Genomic DNA, 19,484 nt, shown 5'->3' with positions numbered 1-19,484 from the left:
TTCGCAACATCTCATATAAACGGTTAACCGATTGTAATTAAAACAAAACACAAGAACATTGACAACACAACTAAAAGCAACAACAACCTTTACAGGTATGCTCGCTCTTCACATTTTTACGCTCACCTTGTATTGTGTGCTCTATACACTCCATTTCATCGTGTCTCATGCTTGGCGTCACAGTATTCGTGCGCAAATGAAAGCTTTCTCTCGAGCGAATAACGGAGGATACACTTTTTAACAGGCAGCTTGTGTAGAATTGCTGCAATTTGTTGCCTACCCCAGGGCGCTGATTTCACTTTAGTGGCTATAACTTAAGATGTTTTGAGAATTTCACGTTGCAATTTTCCTACGAAGAAATTTTAGCACACATGTGAATTTTTTACATAAAATAAGTCAGTTCTCTCCCAACTCAACAAAGATCTCAGCGTGATTCTTACATTTCTCAAAACGATCAGTACCATATCAGATATACGAAAAAAGCGGTTAGTCTAGTGAGTGACACGAAGAACGTAAGTATGGAAACGTCAAGTTAGCAAAGTATTTCGTCTGTTTGGATGCTAGCAGAAACAGAGTCGTTCATACTGCGTTCCCATTATAGTCGGGTCTACATAACCAGAACGGACCCGGATTTCTATACGACCAAGAACTGCCACTTCGGCAGCTTTCGCTCAAATTCTTCTTTACTCGCGTAGAAACCGCTTACTGGTTATAGCCGAGTTAACTACAGCGCATAAGTCATTTCTTCTTTTCGCAAAGTGGCGCCAATTGGAGATTCCAAGCGAAGCTAGGTCCTTCTCCACCTGTCGAATACTTTCAGAGCTGGAGTGTTTTCCTCCATTCGGAAGACATGACCTAGCCTGCGTAGTCGCTATCTTTTAATTCGCTAAACTATGTCAATGTCGTCGTATATCTCATACAGCTCATCGTTCCATCGAACGAGCGATATACGTCGTGGCCAACGCGCAAAGGCCCATAAATTTTCCGCAGAACCTTTCTCTCTAGAACTCGTAACCTCGAGCTGCAGAACTAAACAGAGCTAGCATCTTTCGTTCAAATGACTTCAGAGATGTTTTCTGCCGCTACAACAACAAGTTCACCATACTCACCCAAAACGGCACGATTGTATAGGCCAGAAACCTAGAAGTAATTTTCATTGGTTACTGTTGTGACAAAAAAATATTACCCTCCCTTGTTATTTTTAGTTCTAAAACTTTTGTAATTCGGTTAATATTGGCATAAGGGTTCCAAGCAGTTTCAACTAGCATCACGTGATATTCATAAAGCGATATCACTATAAGCTGCTGCTGGCTAAAACTGCGATTTTGAGGCTGATAGCAAAAATAAGCCTGAAATTACGATTTATGAGTAACTTAGTGTATTAAAAGTTCAGGTTTGTTACCGTTAAAAAAATTACACGAAGGAAATCATTATAAAACTGAGATCCGTTTTCATTTTGTGCGCCATCAGCAAGATTCTGATTCTGATTATTTTTACCAATATCCTTAAGCCTGTTTTTTCACAGCTATAACGGTCTTCATATAAATATTCTGCACAATTCGGGTCCTAACTGTATGCATCTGCGGAATACACACTAACTACAAAAAATATATATTTTAACTGTAAAATTTGATATTTGTTGATAATATTTATTATCCTTGATCCTTGACATGAGGCATGTTGCTGTTGGGACTATTTTTGATTTGTTTTTTCATTTCAAAATCATTCGATATTCTTCAAATCACGTTCTTTTAACTTTTCAGTAAGTAACAGCATTTCTTTGTTTTTTTTTTACATTTTTATATTTTGTATTTTTTTTTACATTTTTTACTTGCATAATAAATTTCAAAATTTACGACAGTTCGAAAAACGCAAAAGCTTTGCGGTGCCCTTTTCCTTGTTGTGTGTTCCACTGTTGCGACAAATATGGGCAATATTGGGAAATAGGGTGAGTGTATGTGTTACTTCATAATTGAGCTTTCTGCAACGTTTTGGCTTCAGTATTAGTGCAAAAGTTTTATTTTCGGAAAAGTAAGCACTCGGCGTTTCTATCGTGTGGAAAGCGTAGAGACAGAACAATATGGCGTATATGTGTGTACGGAGTTGGCATATAAGTACCGTTAAAAATACTATTTATACATTTTTTTAGTAAGTGGAAATATTTTTTTTTTACTGTGTACTGTGTTTGTATAGCGTCGAGACAAAATCGAAGCTGCGTCTTTAGTTTCTGCCGTTTGAAATTACGTGTAAATACCGTTAACACAAAAAAGCTTAAATATAATAAAGTCATAAATCAAAAAATAAAGATTTCAATGATATAGAAGAGAGAGTAACGGATAATTTTTGCAGCAGTTAGGATGTTTTTGTTGTAAGGTACAGCAAGCGCCGCGTAAAGCAGAAATGTTGCGAAAAATATGTTAAAATTTGGAATATTTGTGGACAGAGAGACAGTCAAAATGTAATGTGACGTGTAAAAGACGCCTCTTTTTCATGCCTAATTGGCACCAGAGTGCATAAAGTCCAAACTTAAACGAAAAACACGCAAAGAGAAAGAATGGAAGATTAAAACTACGGTTGCTTTAGCAATAATTCGCAAAGCCGCTGGCTTGAACTACGCATACGCTACTGCTGCTGCTCTTTCTCCACACCCTCTTTATATGTCATCGATGTCGATTTCTTCGCCCTCGTCATCATCGTCAACAATCTTCTTGGCAGCAGTGGCCACAGCGGCTGCCTTTAATGGCTCTACACGTGCGCGATCATTATACTCAATCTCCACATCGGAATCGTCTTCGTCCTCCTCCGAAGATTCCTCCTCCTCGGCCTCCTTCAGCCACTGTATGAACGGTTTGGCTTTCTCGTGTATCTCCGTAGCCACATCCTTTGAAACGTATTTCTTGCTCACTTTCTGTGACCACTCCAGTATGGACTTCTCCTCGAGTATGTCCGAATCGTAGAAGAGTTTAAAAATGCCCGCCACCTTGGGCATCAGTTTGGCCGCGTGTAAAGCGATTATCTGCTCCAAACCGCCGATGAGATAACGTTGTGCCTTAGGATTGTTGTGTGTGAAACGCAGCAAAAGATTGCGATTCTTGCGCACTTCCTGTGTGATGTTGTCGGAGAAGAGCAACTCGGCTAAGACCAGCGTAGCCTTGTGCACAATATCAAGGCGCTCAGCTTCGATCATCAGCTCCTTGTGTACGGCAACGGAGTCGAGCTCACCGGCATTGCGCTTCTTCTTGACCAGCTCATAAAAGATGTCAATGCGCTCCTTTTCGGTCTTATCATAGTCATCTGAGATTGTCATGCCCTTGGCACCGTCGGTCAAGTCTTGCAAGCGAGCGCGTATGGCTTCCTAGTGTGCGGAAAAGAAGAAAGTCGTTGGTTTTTATGCGTTATAATTTCGCAGTTCTCAACTTACCTTGGACACATCGACACTCCAGTTGGCATCATCATCATCGTCATCACCATTCTTCTCCGGTATGGCAGCGCTAATTTCCGCCTCGGTTTGACTGGCCTGATTGCCGCTACCACCATCCGACTCACCACCCGAGTTGCTGGCACCTTTATCACCATCCACACCATTCTCACCATTCTTCTTTTGGCCACGTTTCGAACGTTTACCTTCGGTCAATGAGGAGCCTTGTGCGGCCGGATTGACAGTTGGCGGATTCTTCAAGATGAACGTGTTAACCTTGTGATTGACTTTTAAGAGACCATGAAAACCGCAAGCTTTGCATGCTTGCGAAATGGTTTGATTCTTAGCCGAGACGGTTAAATCGGTCTCCGGATTGTCGCATTCCGGGCACAAGACGAATTTGCGTATAAAACCATCGAGCAGATCCTGCAATTTGCTGGCATCGTGGGAGCCATTTACGATAAAACGTTCATTCTGCAAAGAAAAGTGCGTTATTAATAACTTCTGTGACCCAGCTACCATTTAAAAACAAAACTTCCGCCCAGAATGTCTTACCTTGTAGTCAAATTGTGTTTGAGCGCCCAATTCGCAGCCAAAATACTTGGTCGGGTAGGTGGCCGGACGTCCGATGGCGCGTGCCACTTCAGCCATATTAACAATAACGGTTTTGATGCCGTTACCTTTGCCCTCGACCTTAGCTTGCAAGCGTGGCATTTTATAACGGTAGAAAATGTCGGTGACATTACGATTCACATTAACGGAACCCATTTTTGCTATTTCCTTTTTACTGTGCTTCCTTAGATGTTTTTATATTAATTTTATTTGTGTTTTTTGAATAATGTTTTTGATTGACTGTTGTTGTTGTTGGCGTTTTGCTTTGCGTTTTTTGCGTATAGAAGAATTGTAAAGGTATACAGTATATAATAAATCGCGCTGCTTGTTGTGCGTAATTTTGGCAATATTCCTTCGAACTGTTACGTCGACGAAAGTGCTGAGCTTGCGCTTGCGGCTCGGTGATATTAAATTTTGTATATTTTTTATTATTAATGGTTATTTTAGTCTGAGAATCACACCTTGCTGTCTCGCGATGTGTTGGCTCTAGAGTTTATTTCTGCTGCTACTACTCTCTGCTGTTGTTTTTGTTGTTCTTGTTTTCATATAAAAACTGAGAATGGGTGAATAAACGCTACAGATTTAGCTGAAAATTAAAATTTTGCTTTTGATTTCTGCTTTAGCGATTTCCGACAACTCTCGTGCTTTGCGTACGAGTTTCTTCGGCGACACGCACTTCGTTTTGCTGCTTCGCTTCGCGCTTTCTAGCCGTTATACTATATATAGATAATATAGGGCTTACGTTCGCATTCAGCGTTCAACCTCAACAAGGTGACCAATTGATGGCACTGTACATCAGTAAGTTAGTTGTGGATCCTGCGGCGTACGCTTGCTCTTCTACGTTGTATGCTGTCGTTTCGACGTCGTAGCACCGAAACGCCCTCCAAGACGATGCCGAAGACGTTATGGTACTTAAATTTTTATTTTTTGATTTATTGTATTTCTTTATTGATAAATTCATGAAGTTCGCTTTTCCTTTCACTTCAATTGGCGCTTGGTATTGGTTCCTAATTATGACAGTGGTGTTGGTTTCCGGTGCTATTGCTGTTGCTATGATGACTTTCTTGTTAATATCCGCTGCGGTTGCTTTTGCTTCCACTATTTCTTAAATTTTTTTTGTAATTTACTACTATTTGACGGCTATATGTGCTTTTTTGTTGTTAGTTTTTGGATTTTACTTCGATTTTGAATCAAAACACAATGCGCAATTGGAAATCACGCTTGGCTGTTATACAGTATTTACTTGTTTATATTGTTTTTGTTGTTTGCTGTTATGTGTTCTGCTTTACAAATCTCCAGTTTTTGAAACTTTTATGCAATTTTCACCCCACTTTGAGGTTGGAAGTGAATTTTTGGGCTTTTTTGTTAAATATATTTGTAGATTTTTTTTGTATCTTATGAAAGATGTTTTTCTTTTAGTTGTTTTTTTTACATTTATCAGTTTTAGTGCTATATGTTTGCTGCTGCTAGATATCTGGATTACAATTATGTTTTATAAATATTTGGAAAAATTGGAAAACGTGGTGCCTAATGATGTGCGATTGGCTCACGTTTCTCTAAAAGGTTGCAGCTTCCGATGTCTGTTACTGGAAAATTTTGAAGTCCTGAAAAAGAGTTGTAAACATAGGTGGAGATTAGATTAAAAAACTTCATATTATTTGAACAAAAAACTATTAAAAAGAAATTAGAAAAAATTATTTGAATAAAAACTATTAAAGACTTTAATCATCATATAAAACATCTTATACCAGGCTTTATGTTATAATGGTCCTTCTTGAACAATTTCTACAAAGATTGTACTGTTGCTTTGGGCAATAATCCATGCCAAATTTCGTTAAGATATCTTGTCAAATGAAAAGGTTGGTTTTCTATACAAGAACTTTATTTTAATCGATCAGCTTGTATGGCAGCTAGATGCCATAGTGAACCCATATCGGCGATTCCGACAAATGAGCAACTTTTTAAAGCAAAAAGGTCAGGTGCAAAATTTCAGATCGATATCTCAAAATTGTAGGTATATACAGACAGACAGATTCGTCACGTTGATTACTTATGTATTTCCTTATTATTTCTTACGTCTCTGACGTTTCCTTTAGGATGTTAAAAACTGCATTCATTTTTTATCAAAAAACTTTGTCTTTATACACCTTTCATTAACTTTAGGGCACATTCAAACATTTTTTAACGAAAATGTGGCCAAAAATTGAGGACCTTTCAACAAAAGCTTTAAATTTTCTAACATAATGCCCAAAAACAATCAATAATAAGAATTGAGACAAAATACCCTCGAAAAGTCCACACAAGCGCGCACGAGCCCTGCACTAGAAGCGACATGAGTTTGATTTATCTATGATCTACAAAGCACACATGACATACCAGTTGCCAATAGTGGCAACAACAAAGCACCATTAGGCGCACCAACATGCTATAAGCCCCTCTTTTTGACATGAGGATATATAAATTAAAAATTGAATGAAATTCTTGACATAGCGATGTCAGCCAGTGTTAAGTACACCGAACGTCAGCGTACAGCGTCATAAAGTGGGGCAAAGGACCAACGCCACACAGGCGCCTGTCGCACACAGAGAACGCCTTGCTGTGCTGCTGGTGTGATGGTGGCAGCCAGCAAGCACTTAAATTGCTTAAATATGCGCACACACGCAAAATATGTGGAGAAATTAATGGCCGATTAAGCTGGAAAATTTAATTTGCGCATTTGTTGCCGATTACTTGACTTTTTTTTGCACGGATGTTGAGACAGCAGGCAGCGGAGAGTGTATGCAATTTTTTTTGAATATATTTCTGCTTTTTTGGGCTGAGCCGCTTTAATATAACTAAAATATGCGCTGAGTTGTGTTCAAACGGGAAAAGATTAACTAAATAAGATATTGAAAGTAGCGATGTGTAGCTTACCTATGACTTAAGTATCGCCTATGTGAATTCATGCACGAACTAACCAACTTGCTCCGTTGAGGTGGAGTTGGTGGTGCTCCTTTGAATACTGGTGTTTCTGCAAGTAAAGAGGCGAGTATTTATATATTACCATTGAAAATTAAAAAATAATTTGTATTAATATATTTATAAATAAATTCACTATATTTCCATAATTGAAACAATCTGCTGTATTTTCTAAAATTAAATTATGACAACTGTCAAATTAGTCAGCTGTTATTTGCATGTAGATTGCCTAATAAAAACGGTTACCAATTTAGCAGCCTTCAAACCCACGTATTAGCAGAGAAAGTGCCGTGGTCAGCGGCAATTTTTCATATTAATATTTAATGCAAAGCATTTACAGCGGTTTTCAAGAATCGCCACCGTCATGCCAGAACCTTGAAAACTTTAATAAACACGTGCATAAGTCAAAAGTAAAAGTAACCCCCTAAATGTATTGACTTTCGCACCTGATATTTAAGTAAATCAACAAAAAGTAGCCGCAGTGCTATTAATGACACATCAACTACATACACCAAACACCCCTTAGCGCCTAGCTGTGGGCTACAGTGTCGCCAATTTGGTCACATATGTATATGTGCATGTGTTTCAAGGCTGTCAACAGCATTTTCTAACCGCTGGTTGCCTGTGCTCCCCGGTGATTTGTGCCATACGCTAACTGTTTGACTTAATGCATAGCGGCAACACCCCGTCCCCCACAGCGTATGACCTACTCGCACACTTCACTGCATAAATTATTCAAAAATCCAAAGCCTGCTGTTGGGCGCAAAGGAAATGGCATGCCTGTTTACTTGGCAATCAGCACTATATATTTTGCTTAATTAAAAAGGATCAACATACACACACAACGCAACGCAGCGTAGCGTAAGCAAATACGTTGTAAAACGCAATGTCACAAATGAGGAATAAAATAGAGTGGAAAATAGTTGTAAAAAATTTATAATTCCACACAAAAGTGCTAGATATGCCGTGTCAGCGCGCAAAGCGGCGAATGAAATAGAAAATAAAATGAAATGGAAGAAAAACGTACCGTGACGGCAGAGCTCATGCACAACAAGTGTTAGAGGCAGCAGCGTTTAGGCACGTTTTAGTGGGTAGGCTGTGGCTGCAGAAGAGCAGAGTGAGGTTAGGCGCGTTGGAATAGTGAGGTTTGAGGCAACGGTCAAGGACATTGCGGCAAAACAGCAGATTTATTGGAAAGGAAGGAAAATATAATAGAACTACCATTAACGTCAGAAGAAATGCTAAATATTCAAATAACGCGAGGACAGCAAATGGCAAGTCTTCAGCGCAGAGAATGTGAAAATAAGCAGACATTTAAATGTATACAACCAATTCGGTTGGACAAATTTTGGAAAAGATTTGATAAAAATTTATAATGTAAAAACATAAAATCAAATTTCGAAATAACATAAACTTCGAAAAATATGTAACTTCGAATTTCGAATATAAATTTCAAAATCAAAATACGTAAAACCAAATTTCGAAATAACCAAAACTTCGAAAAATATGTAAGCGCTGAAACTACCGAATAACGGCTTTCGTGTAAAGCTTCGGTAACTTTGAATTTCAAAATTTAATTTTTTAATTTGGAAATTAAAATTTTAAATTCCCTGATACTGGAATTTCGAACATTAAATTCTAAACTCATTTTTTTAAATAATCAAAAACTAATTACGAACAAAAATTTCAACATGAAAACCTTTAATACTGAAGTAAAAAATATGAATTCTCTAAAATTTTTAATTTGGACATTAAATTCGAAAAACTATTTTGTGAAAATAGTTAAACCAATTTCGAAAAAATATCAAAAGGAATTTTAGTATAGAAGTAAATATTTTGAATTTTCTAATATTGGAATTTGGATATTAAATTCGAAAAACGATTTTACGAAAATATTTAAAATCCTATTTCGAACAAAAGTTAAAAAGCGATAGTTGTTAAATTCGAAAGTCTAATTCCTGAACTAATTCCGAATAAAAATTACAAAATAAAAAATTTAACTACGAAGTAAAAATTATTAATACCCCTAAAATTCGAATTTCGAACATTTAATTTGAAATACCAATTTTTTTAAAATAGTTGAAATCTAATTTCGAACACAGATTTCAAAATTACAATTTTTTATACAGAATTGAATTTGTTAATATTCGAATTTCGAATATTAATTCTTAAAATGTATGTCAAATGCATCTACCAAAATTTTAATACCAGCAAATTCAACTGGAATAATCTCGAATGTGTATTTCATAGGACAAATTAAAAAACATACATAAATAAGTATGTCTGTATGTTCGCATGCATACATACTCATAAGCGGATATGGTTAAGTAGTGCGTGTAATGGCGCTGATGCCGAACGAATGATACTATGAACGAGGAGCAAGAACGTTCGGCGAATAAACGAAGCATGAAATGGAAACCCTGCGTATGCGAATGCAATGAATATAACGAAGTGATGCATTTACGAGACAAACAAAAGTTTAAAACAAAAGCACGAAAATTGCAAAATTAGCAGAAAATACGAGTAGCCAACTAACAGCAAGCAAAGCAAAAACAAAACAACAACCAAGCAGCAATTCAGTCACGAAGAAGTCGAAAATGCGGGTGGGGAATCCTTTCAAGTGAAGATACGCAAGTAAATTGATTGCAATTTAAAATTTACAATGAAAAAATAAAACTAAATTAAAAAAGACATCAAAAGCAAAAAGTAGAAACGAAAACAGAAACTAATTACACGAGATGTGAAGTAACTTTGAAAGATAGCATGATGAGAAAACATGCAGGTTGAGCTTTTCACTTCTGAAGGGAGGCAGGCACTCAAGCAGCAATAAAAAGTGCCAGCAAAGCAATCTTATGCTCAGCGTAGAAAAGTGAATGACTTTGGCGTTGAAAGGGTGGCGGGGTGATTTAAGCGCTTGCATGGAAATCAATTTAACATACGATAATCTATAATTAATTTAACACAAACTTTAACAAGAATTGTATATATGTATATAACAAAATTCCATGATATTAACGCTACAAAGCTGAAACACTAGTATACAAGCAACATAAATAATTACACTACTCAACAAATCTGATTATTTATGCCATTTTAGTAAATGGTGGTGGTTTGACCCCTACAACTCTTGACTACAACTCAAAAAATCCTACGTGTTAGAAAATTTTTACTGTTATATTCGATTCTAGCAATACAAAATTAGCAAGAAAGAGCCTCTAACATCACAGTCGCTAAATGTATGTGAGCTAGTGTTATTATACTGCATATTATTTACTAAAAATGTTTCCGAATAACTGTTTTCGAAGTCAAAAATAGAGGAGTATGTATGGTATTATTTGGAAATTTTTGAATATATAGAGATTTGAGCACAAAAATTTAATTTTTCGAAATTAAATTTTCTAACTATTTCAAAAATTCGAAGTTTTGAAATTATACAGTTTACAGTTAAGTTTTCTATTTCGAATATTCGAAGTTTTGAGAACTGTATAATTTCAAAACTTCGAAATACAAAACTTAATTTCGAAAAACTGTATAATTTCAAAACTTCGTATTAATTTTCCAGATAGAAAACTTAATTAAAAAAAATTTTATAATTTAAAAACTTCTAATTTTCGAAATAGAAAACTTAATTTCGAAATATTAAATTTTTTAAGAAAATAATTTGTATAGAAATTTAAGAAAAGCATATTCCTGTTCAATTTCGAAAAGTACTAAGCCGCTACTTCGAATCCTTCTAGAACACCATGCGTGACTTTTCAGCCGAAACATTACTTACGAACAAAAATGATATAGTTTTTAGCACATTTGTTAGGTGCTGCTGCCTCAATGAACTTACTGTTGTTATTTGTGCAGAGGGCGTTAAAGGCCACTGATGACACCCACAAACCGCACACCATATGATGTTGTTATTTTTGCTCGCTAAACGGCCGATGGAGTATACACGTAGCCAAGAGTAATAATTTATAACGGTACTAGAATAACTAAAATCACACAAAAATCCAAATGGAAATCTGAAAAATCGCAGAAGTTTTCACTCAAAATTTCTGCTTTTCGCAGCGCGGAAATACTTAAATGTTTTAGATTTGGCAAAATTGCAGTTTAACGCTTTGCTATAGCCTGCTTTTAGGCGTACACGCTGACAGCAACTGTTTGCGGTAGCACGCTTTTAGGCGACACAAGCACCAAACGCCAAATATTTATGTACTCGGCTTTGGGGCGTGCGATAAACACAAAAACAAAAGCCGTCTGCCGCACGCGCAGTAAAACACGCACACACACACGCGCGCACAATTGCTGATCTCTGATTTTGGTTGCTTTTAATGCTTGCTCCTTGGCGCTGCCGTCGCCGCTGGTGATATTTTATAAATATACGCTTTGTTTTTGTTTTTGCTTTTGTATCTGCTGGGCTGTCCGTGGTTGGGCAACGCAAAGCAGTCGCACTTTTGCCAAATTTGATTTCCTCTTTCCGGTTGCACGCGTTTGGATTGACCTGAGTCGGCCGCTAGCTGATTCTGCTGCTGCTGCTGACCGAATGCTGCACTTTATAGACGTTGGTTGTTTGTATCTTGGTATTTGTTTGTATGTATATTACTTTTTGTGTTTGTTTTATGTGGCTGGCGACGTTAACCTTTACATTTGCATTAATTTTTAAATTTTTAATTCTAAAAATCTTATTTCAATTTCAATGAATATTCGATTTGCTGTGAATTTCTGTACTCGACGAACGCTTTGCAGCCGCTCTAGTGGCAAAACGCACACGAGTCGCAAGTTTCGATATGCCCTTAGTATGTGTTAAGTGTTTGTAGCGGTTTTTTGTTTTGTTTTTGTAATTATAATTTTATTTAAAATTTATTTAATTTAATTGAATTCACTTATTTCTGCTTTACGTTGAGAGGCTTTGGCTATTTGCTGGAAAATCCACATCCAGACAGCAAGACAAATAAAAAACGACTAAACACGAAGCTTTAACGCGCAAGCAGCGCTGCTGGTGGTGTCAAATCCGAGACTTCTGTGTCTGTGTGTGTATGTGTGTGTATTCGTGGGTCGGCTTGTTTGTTTGGCGGTGTCTCGTGCTCAAGTGCAATAATCCTGTACGTATGAGTATTCTCTATTTACCGTTATGTGGCTAGGCTTCGCTTAGCACAGAGGGCAAATTGTGCTTGTATGTGTGCAGTAGAATACAGTGCTACTAAAGATTTTTTACGGTAAATACAAAATGGTGATTTTCTTGGCAAAAACAAATACCGTTAATAAATTTATAAAAACTGTCGAGAAAATAGCCGTAAAAACTGTAACTACAATAAATACGAAAAGTATTTACAGTTTTTTGGTAAAAAATATTAAAAATATGTGTCAAAGTAAGGAAATAAAAGTAAAAATATTTTTTATTAATTTTTCTTTAATCCTGGCAATAATCTGACATAAATTTTTTTTTTTTTCAAAATATGTGCTTTCAAACTTTTTTGGAATTTATAAAATTTTTAATAAATAAGAATATTTGTATCATAAAAATAATCGTTTACTCATTACAGTGGCTTTTAAACTTTCAATCACTATCCTGGCACTCTCAGAGACAGTTTTTTTTTGCTACAGAGCGCAGCGCTTGCGCAATTCGTGTCCAGCCGGAAAAACAGCTGCAGTTAACAGGAAAATTACAACACACACAGATACTAAGCTCATCGTGAAAATTTAAAGAAGCTATACAAATACATACTTATGTACATATGTACACAACACAGACGTAAAATGTTTCAAAAAGCCAATAAGACTTGATATAAATATAAATATAGAAAATGGTAAAACAAGACAAAATATAAACACAAAATAAAAAGAAATAAAAAAATCAGAGAAGAGTTCTAAAAGTGGGATATAAAAACTTAATTTTATTTAAAAAATTTAAAATATTAAAAAAATTAACAGAAAAATAAATAATTAAAAAAAATTAAAAAAAAAAATAAAATGAATAATTTTAAAAACTTAAAAAAATTAGAAATAAAAAAATAGAGATATGAAAAGCGAAAAAAAATTAAACAAGCGTAAATATATTTATTTAAAAAAAAAATTAAAATAAAAAAACAACTTAAAAATATTGAAAAATATTAAAACCAAAATAAAATAATAATACAAAATTTTAAAAAAGTTAAAAAATATAAAAAAATAGAAATAAATTAAAAAAAATTACTTAAAAACTCAAAAAAATTTGAACATATTAAAAACAAAATAAAATAATAATACAAAATTTAAAAAAAAAAGTTAAAAAAATATAAGACTAGAAATAAATTAAAAAAAATACTTAAAAACTTAAACAAATTAAAAATAAAAACTCAAAAAGTTAAAATTGTATAGCCACATTATAAAAATTAAATAAAAAAAATTGAACTTAACAATTCTATCAGTTCGATTCATTATAATTAGTAGAAAAACTTGATTTAAAAAAATAACTGGTGAAAACGAAAATTAAACACATTTTTGTTCTCGTACGCCCTATCAGTTGTTTCATTCCAGCTGTCAAATGAAGAACTTGACAATTAACCAAAACATGTGTGCAATACATTTTTAGATCACGACTTGAAAAATTTTTTACTGCTAAACTCAAAATTTCCTATAGGTCAAGCTCTGCTGCGTGAGGAGGGACCAGCCCACTTCAATAACGCCTTCTTTGTTGTTTTTGCATAGTTAACAAGAAAAAATATGTCCTCATAAAAAAGCAGCAAGAGCTCACTGTGTACGCACAATTTAATTGGCCTTGTGTTAGGCGCAGTGAAATGCAATTTCGAAACATAAACAAGTTAAAAAAATAACAAAAACACAACACTGATGGGAAAAAATTAAAAGGTGGGCCAGACAGCACAGGTAATAAGCGCAATATGGCGGCACAAAGGTGTCCTCAGACACGCCTTATTGATTTAACAAGTGTAAAAGGCCCAATTATGCGCTAACAAAACATAATTAATTGCTGGGAAAAAGTGTGTACAAAGCGTGGTGAAATTGCGAAATGTAAGGCCCAACTGAGGGGGAAGACAAGCAAATAATTAGTGGTGCATCTAATTAAGGTGCCAACTAATTGGGGGTCCTTATTAGCGCTGCGGTGAAATTGAAAACGCGCGAAGTTGTAAATCAGCGACATAAACAACATCAAAAGCGGTTAACAAACGAATTAAGCAAATCAGGATCCGCCTCTAGCAGCAAGTTAATGAGCAAATCGCCAAAGGTAAGAGCGGGAAAATTTCAATTTTCTATGCAAACAAAGCAAATAATTGGAAAATAGCAATTAGCGGTAGCGGCGGCAGGGACGAACTCACTCAGCGAGCAAAAATTTGCATCACCAAGAAAATATTTAGCGAGAAATATGCGTGTCGATCGTATTACAGAGCTTCGCAGGAAAATACTTGTTTACTTGCTAGTGCACGCTTGGCTACTAAATGCTAAAAATAAAATTTGCTGACGATCTTGCGGAAATATTAGAATTTTCGCTACCTTGAAAATGTTTGATAGTTTAACAAACTTTGCGAACTAAAAAAGAAATGTCTCAGCAACAAAATATGAGCGTGAAAGAAAGATTAAAACACAAAATGATAAATAGATATGGAAAAAAACAGATCAGAACACACATCCAAAAACAAATGTAAATATTATTCGTTTGAATCTCTAAGCAAATTGATCTCTAAGCAAATTGACGCAATAAAATGAGTTTAAAAAACTTAAATATCGCACTAATTTACAGTTTATGAAACAAAGAGTTTGCTTGCCACTAAATTTTATTGGTATGCTTCAAAAAACGGCGCTTACTCATTTTTCTTGCTGATAAAAAATTTTACTCTAACCGCCTGTTTCAATTTTTTGAGCAAACGTTATTACGCTCGCGACAATAACAAATATATTATTGTTGTAAGTTCATAAGTTTTTATGTTTTGTTTATTGTTAACGTAAAATTACATACTAATTGCCATGAAGGCGACAGTTTATGACCCAATCGAAAGTTTGAATATGTGTGAAATTACCAAGATTTTTGAGAAAAACGAGTAGTGAGAATTGGCGCGAGTGTAAATAACTTACCATAGTATGAAAAAAAGTATAAGTAAAAAATTGAAAACAAAAATATTTAAAAGATAAAAAAATATTTAAAAAATTGCAAAAAACAAAATCAAAAAAAAAAAAATATTTAAAAGAAATCAAAACAAAATATTAAAAAAAACCGAAAAAAAATATTTTTAAAATATAAATATTTTGAAAAAAATTAAATATTAAAAAAAGAAAACGATTTTGAAAAAAAAAAATAAAATATTTTGAAATAAAAGAAATAAGATTTTTATAATAATATATTTTTAATATTTCTACCCAATTTGCACACACCTTATTGTATGTTTAAAAATCTCATATATGGTTTCAACAAATCGCATGACGCTAAAATTTCATTGGAGCTTTAACTTTTTAGCACTTTTGCAATAAGTTTTTTTTTAGTGAAATAAATATAAAAAGTATTAAAGATAAAATTCCGCTAAATAAATACTTATATACATATGTACGTACACAAAGATACATACATACGAGGGTATAAAAAAAACACTACCAGCTAAACTCACTTATTATTTTATCCATAAGTGTATATTTATTTCGTTGTTCCACAAAAACAGCTGAGTAGACTAGTTTTATTTAGAACAAAATTATTTTTGTCTGGGCAATTCATATATGTTACATACATATGTACATATGTATGTATGTACATATGTATATTATGCACAATTGAGAAATTAATTAACTGTTGGATTATATGAACTTGCTTAGTAATGAAAAGTGCAAAGCTGTGTAAAAATTACTATTTTGGTTTTAAAATAATTTGGTTAAAATCTGAAGGCAAAAATGTCATTCTATGCAACTAAATTGATAAATTTGCAAATTGTTTTCTGGAAAATAGGTTTTATGTAAAGTAGGTGAGCAGTTAAAGAAACCCTTATCGGGTTGGGAATTTCGCGTAAATTTTGCATTCTCAAGGCCTTAGCACCCTGTATTTAACTATTGGATATGCAGAGTGTTGAAACCTTATCAACGTTTGTTACGTTCACTTTTTTGCTAATTTTCGCACAGTCAAAAGCTGATCGATCAAATTAAATTTTTTGCTAAATAAACAAACGAAAGTGCTCAAGTTAAATTTATATATATGTATGTATGTATGTATACAAAATATAGGCAAACTGAATATTAAGCGTTCACGTAGACAAAGACTGGCACTCATTGCTTTAAATCAGAAGCGCTGCAAGATACTTATACAAAATTTCTTTGTACGCACGCACACACAAACGATATTTGCATATAAGTATGTATTTACATTTACATGCGCTGTAATGCACCATCTCAAGTTGATTTTCTGTAATTTTATTACATAACTACATATATACAAACTGACTGAATAAGTGGTATTGAATTGCACTGGAATGTAGGTATGTAAATATACTCAAGTGCATACATTCAGACAAGTGCACAAGCTTTTATATATACAAATATTTACAGCGAATGAGAAATGCAAAAATTATGCATATAGAAATGAAAGGTATAATAAATAAAAAAAGGTATTTAGTGATAAAGTTTATTTCCATACAAGGAAATTAATTAAACTCAGAACCAACTTTAGTATTTAAGCCACAAATTTCAAACTACACGTAACACGTAATCAACAGTGGTTTGTGAATGTGCGAAATATATTCGAAATTATTTATAGTACATCGGCTTTTCCTTTTAATCCAGTCATTGACGCAGTGCACAAACGCACCTTTTTATTATAAGTGTTTATATACCTATGTATGTACATATGTATGTATATACAGTGCAACCCTGAGCCCTTTTGCAATGCAATAAAACTAATTTACTTCTTTCAATGCCACAAATTGAATTTAAATCTACTTAATTAGGCTTTATAAATAGGTTAAAAGAAACCAACACAAAACATTAGGCAACAACAATACCAAGTATTTTTGTAGTAACAACTAGACTCCATAAACGCCACCAGACAGCATAGCGAACTTTAGCCAATATTTGGCAAAACTTGTGGTGCAGTCGGGTGAATAATAAATAAAAAAAAAGACAAAAATGTATGCATGGAATTTATGTATAACAAGATCGGTTTGCAACTGCAGACAAAGCACTGGCAAAGTGCAGCACTTTTGTAACGATTTTCGAAAAAGTTAAGACTTAATAAAGGTAATACAAAGAGTTAATTAACTATTTTCAACCTTTTCAACTGCAACTGAAGTACAAAGTTTATGCTAGGCTTTTCTGCAACCAACGCAAATGATGCAATACCACAGCAATTTGTTAAAAAAATAACTACTAAATTAAACTTTGATTTGCAAATAATTCATTGATTCTACTAAAACTAAAAAATATCTAGAAATAACGTGAGAAAAAATTTACTGAAACAAATACAAAATAAGATTTATTACAAATGGAATAATTCGTAAAACAAAATCACGACTGCATAATCACGGGGCTAGTGAACTGGTTTTCGATTTCTGCATACAATTTGCTACTTTTATTTTGTCTTGATTTATAATGAAGACTAAGCCAACAAAGGCTATGAGTTGGCTAGTCCATTGTTATTTGCGTCCACTTTTCGTTTACTTTATGTACAAAATAAGATTGAAAAATGAAAGTAACTAGTTTTAAAATTTGCACTCACAAACATACAAGTATACATATAATATATATTGATTGGAGCGGGATGTGAATTTCCTTTTTTTATAAGAAAACTAATTTCAAAATTATTTGTTTAAAATTTTCCAATTAGTATTAGTTACTATCCAATAGCCTCAAAATTTGATAGCATTCTGTGCATGGGGATAGCCTTATTTTTATCAAAAAATTTATACAATAATTATACAAGAACGAGCTTAAAAACCCCCTAATATGTATCTTACATATTATTAATTGATTTTAAGTACTCACCTATTAATCTTTCAAAAGTCATATAAAACAAGTAACTCCCCTCCTTGGGGTGCGCAACACAATTCACACGAAGATCAAAGAGTATTGTCCGATAATGAATTATCCAATGCAAACTTTCCACTCAGCTTACAATTGACGTTTACGTTGATTTCCCACTGATTTTTGATTACAGAATTTTTTAAATGTGTTTACCGTTGTCAGAAGCAACTTCTAAAGTTCAAAATTGATTGGTTGCGAAACGAAAAGCAAACAAACCAAAATAAAAGAAAAATTCAAAAAAGAATTTTGCAGTTGTGTGGATTTTGTTGTCTTCTTGCTATTATTTTGCTGCTTTGATAATACAATAAGCTAAGATGATAGGTTGCGATGCGCAGTATCTGGTTGCGTTACGTTGCAAAACTGGATTATTTTCGACACTGTGTGCTCCACAAAAATCGTGTCGCTCTCTAGTGTTATAAAGAGACACTCTCTGCCACTTAAAGAGTTACAGGCTCACTGTTAACAGGTTTGTAAATTGATACGAATCACAATTTATTTGAAAGTAAAATGCGTTTAAACTGTAAGTAAGAGATCAGTATTAATATAGTATAAAAGTATATAAAATAAGAATTTTTTAATGCTTAATGTACGAATGTGTATACTGCAGACATAATACATTCGGTTAAAAAGCACTTTTATATACTTATTGCGAAATCTTCATTTGTTTGTGTTATAAGGCAAAGCTATGATAGAGAATTATTTTTTATACCATGAAGCAATTAAAATTCTTAAGAAGAATGTGCACCTCGACATCCCTAACCAATTGTCTATACCTTACTCCTTCACCAAACGAAAAACAGGCACGTGTAGTACGAAAGTGTATTCTAGGTTGGTTGCAGCTGCTTGCGGATATGACATTTCTTTTTTTTACTGGATTAACCACAATGGGAATATATAGTACCTCACCATATACACCTGATGTTAAACTTCCGTTCGTCACATTATTGCGAAATTTTACTCTAAATCGCTTTAATGGAAAAAATTGCAGTGCAATTTTGCAAAAATACACTTACACATGCCCATCAATATATGTATCAAAGCACATGGACAAATCCGCCACGGTTCAAAAAGATGGACGACGTCTGTCCGATTGGCAGATTGGTGGTGTTGGTGGTAGTGTAATTGGTCACCGATATGACAGAAAATTTCACAAGTAAAACTAATTTCACACACATTCCAAAATGTGAATTATCTCGGTATTACTCATATTTAAAATACTACATATGACAAATTTCTTTGGTTCTAGAATTACCTGGTGAATTTTTACAAAAAATTTATATTGCGTTGCGTATAAAACACTCAAAAATTTTGTTCCGCGAGTTAACTATCTTCAACTTTTGCTGTTGCTGATATAATTTTCTGTTCCACTTCATCAATCAACTACCACAAAATTTCAATCAGATTGTCAGCTCAGGGTTGTATTTGCTTTATAATAAAATTGTTTATTATCGGTAAAAGTGACCGATTATTTTAAAAATGATGTTAAAATTAATATTTTTTGAAAATGCCTTAGTGAAAT

At 34.0% G+C, this 19,484-nt stretch overlaps 1 protein-coding gene across 1 annotated transcript; it reads right to left on the bottom strand.

Annotated features, from left to right (window-relative positions):
* Positions 1 to 1,775: 1,775 nt before the first annotated feature.
* Positions 1,776 to 19,375, bottom strand: LOC105226150 (eukaryotic translation initiation factor 5). Its single transcript, XM_011204935.4, has 6 exons — positions 19,218 to 19,375; positions 17,927 to 18,483; positions 6,944 to 7,040; positions 3,974 to 5,634; positions 3,422 to 3,892; positions 1,776 to 3,355 (listed from the first exon to the last, which is right to left on the bottom strand). Exons 4-6 carry the CDS (start codon positions 4,184 to 4,186, stop codon positions 2,654 to 2,656), a joined length of 1,386 nt encoding a protein of 461 aa, XP_011203237.1. The 5' UTR covers positions 4,187 to 5,634; positions 6,944 to 7,040; positions 17,927 to 18,483; positions 19,218 to 19,375; the 3' UTR covers positions 1,776 to 2,653.
* Positions 19,376 to 19,484: the final 109 nt, after the last annotated feature.

Source organism: Bactrocera dorsalis, chromosome 4 (genome assembly GCF_023373825.1).
Source record: "Bactrocera dorsalis isolate Fly_Bdor chromosome 4, ASM2337382v1, whole genome shotgun sequence".
NCBI classification, from domain to species: Eukaryota; Metazoa; Arthropoda; class Insecta; order Diptera; family Tephritidae; genus Bactrocera; species Bactrocera dorsalis.
This window is presented reverse-complemented; position numbering and strand designations above follow the sequence as displayed.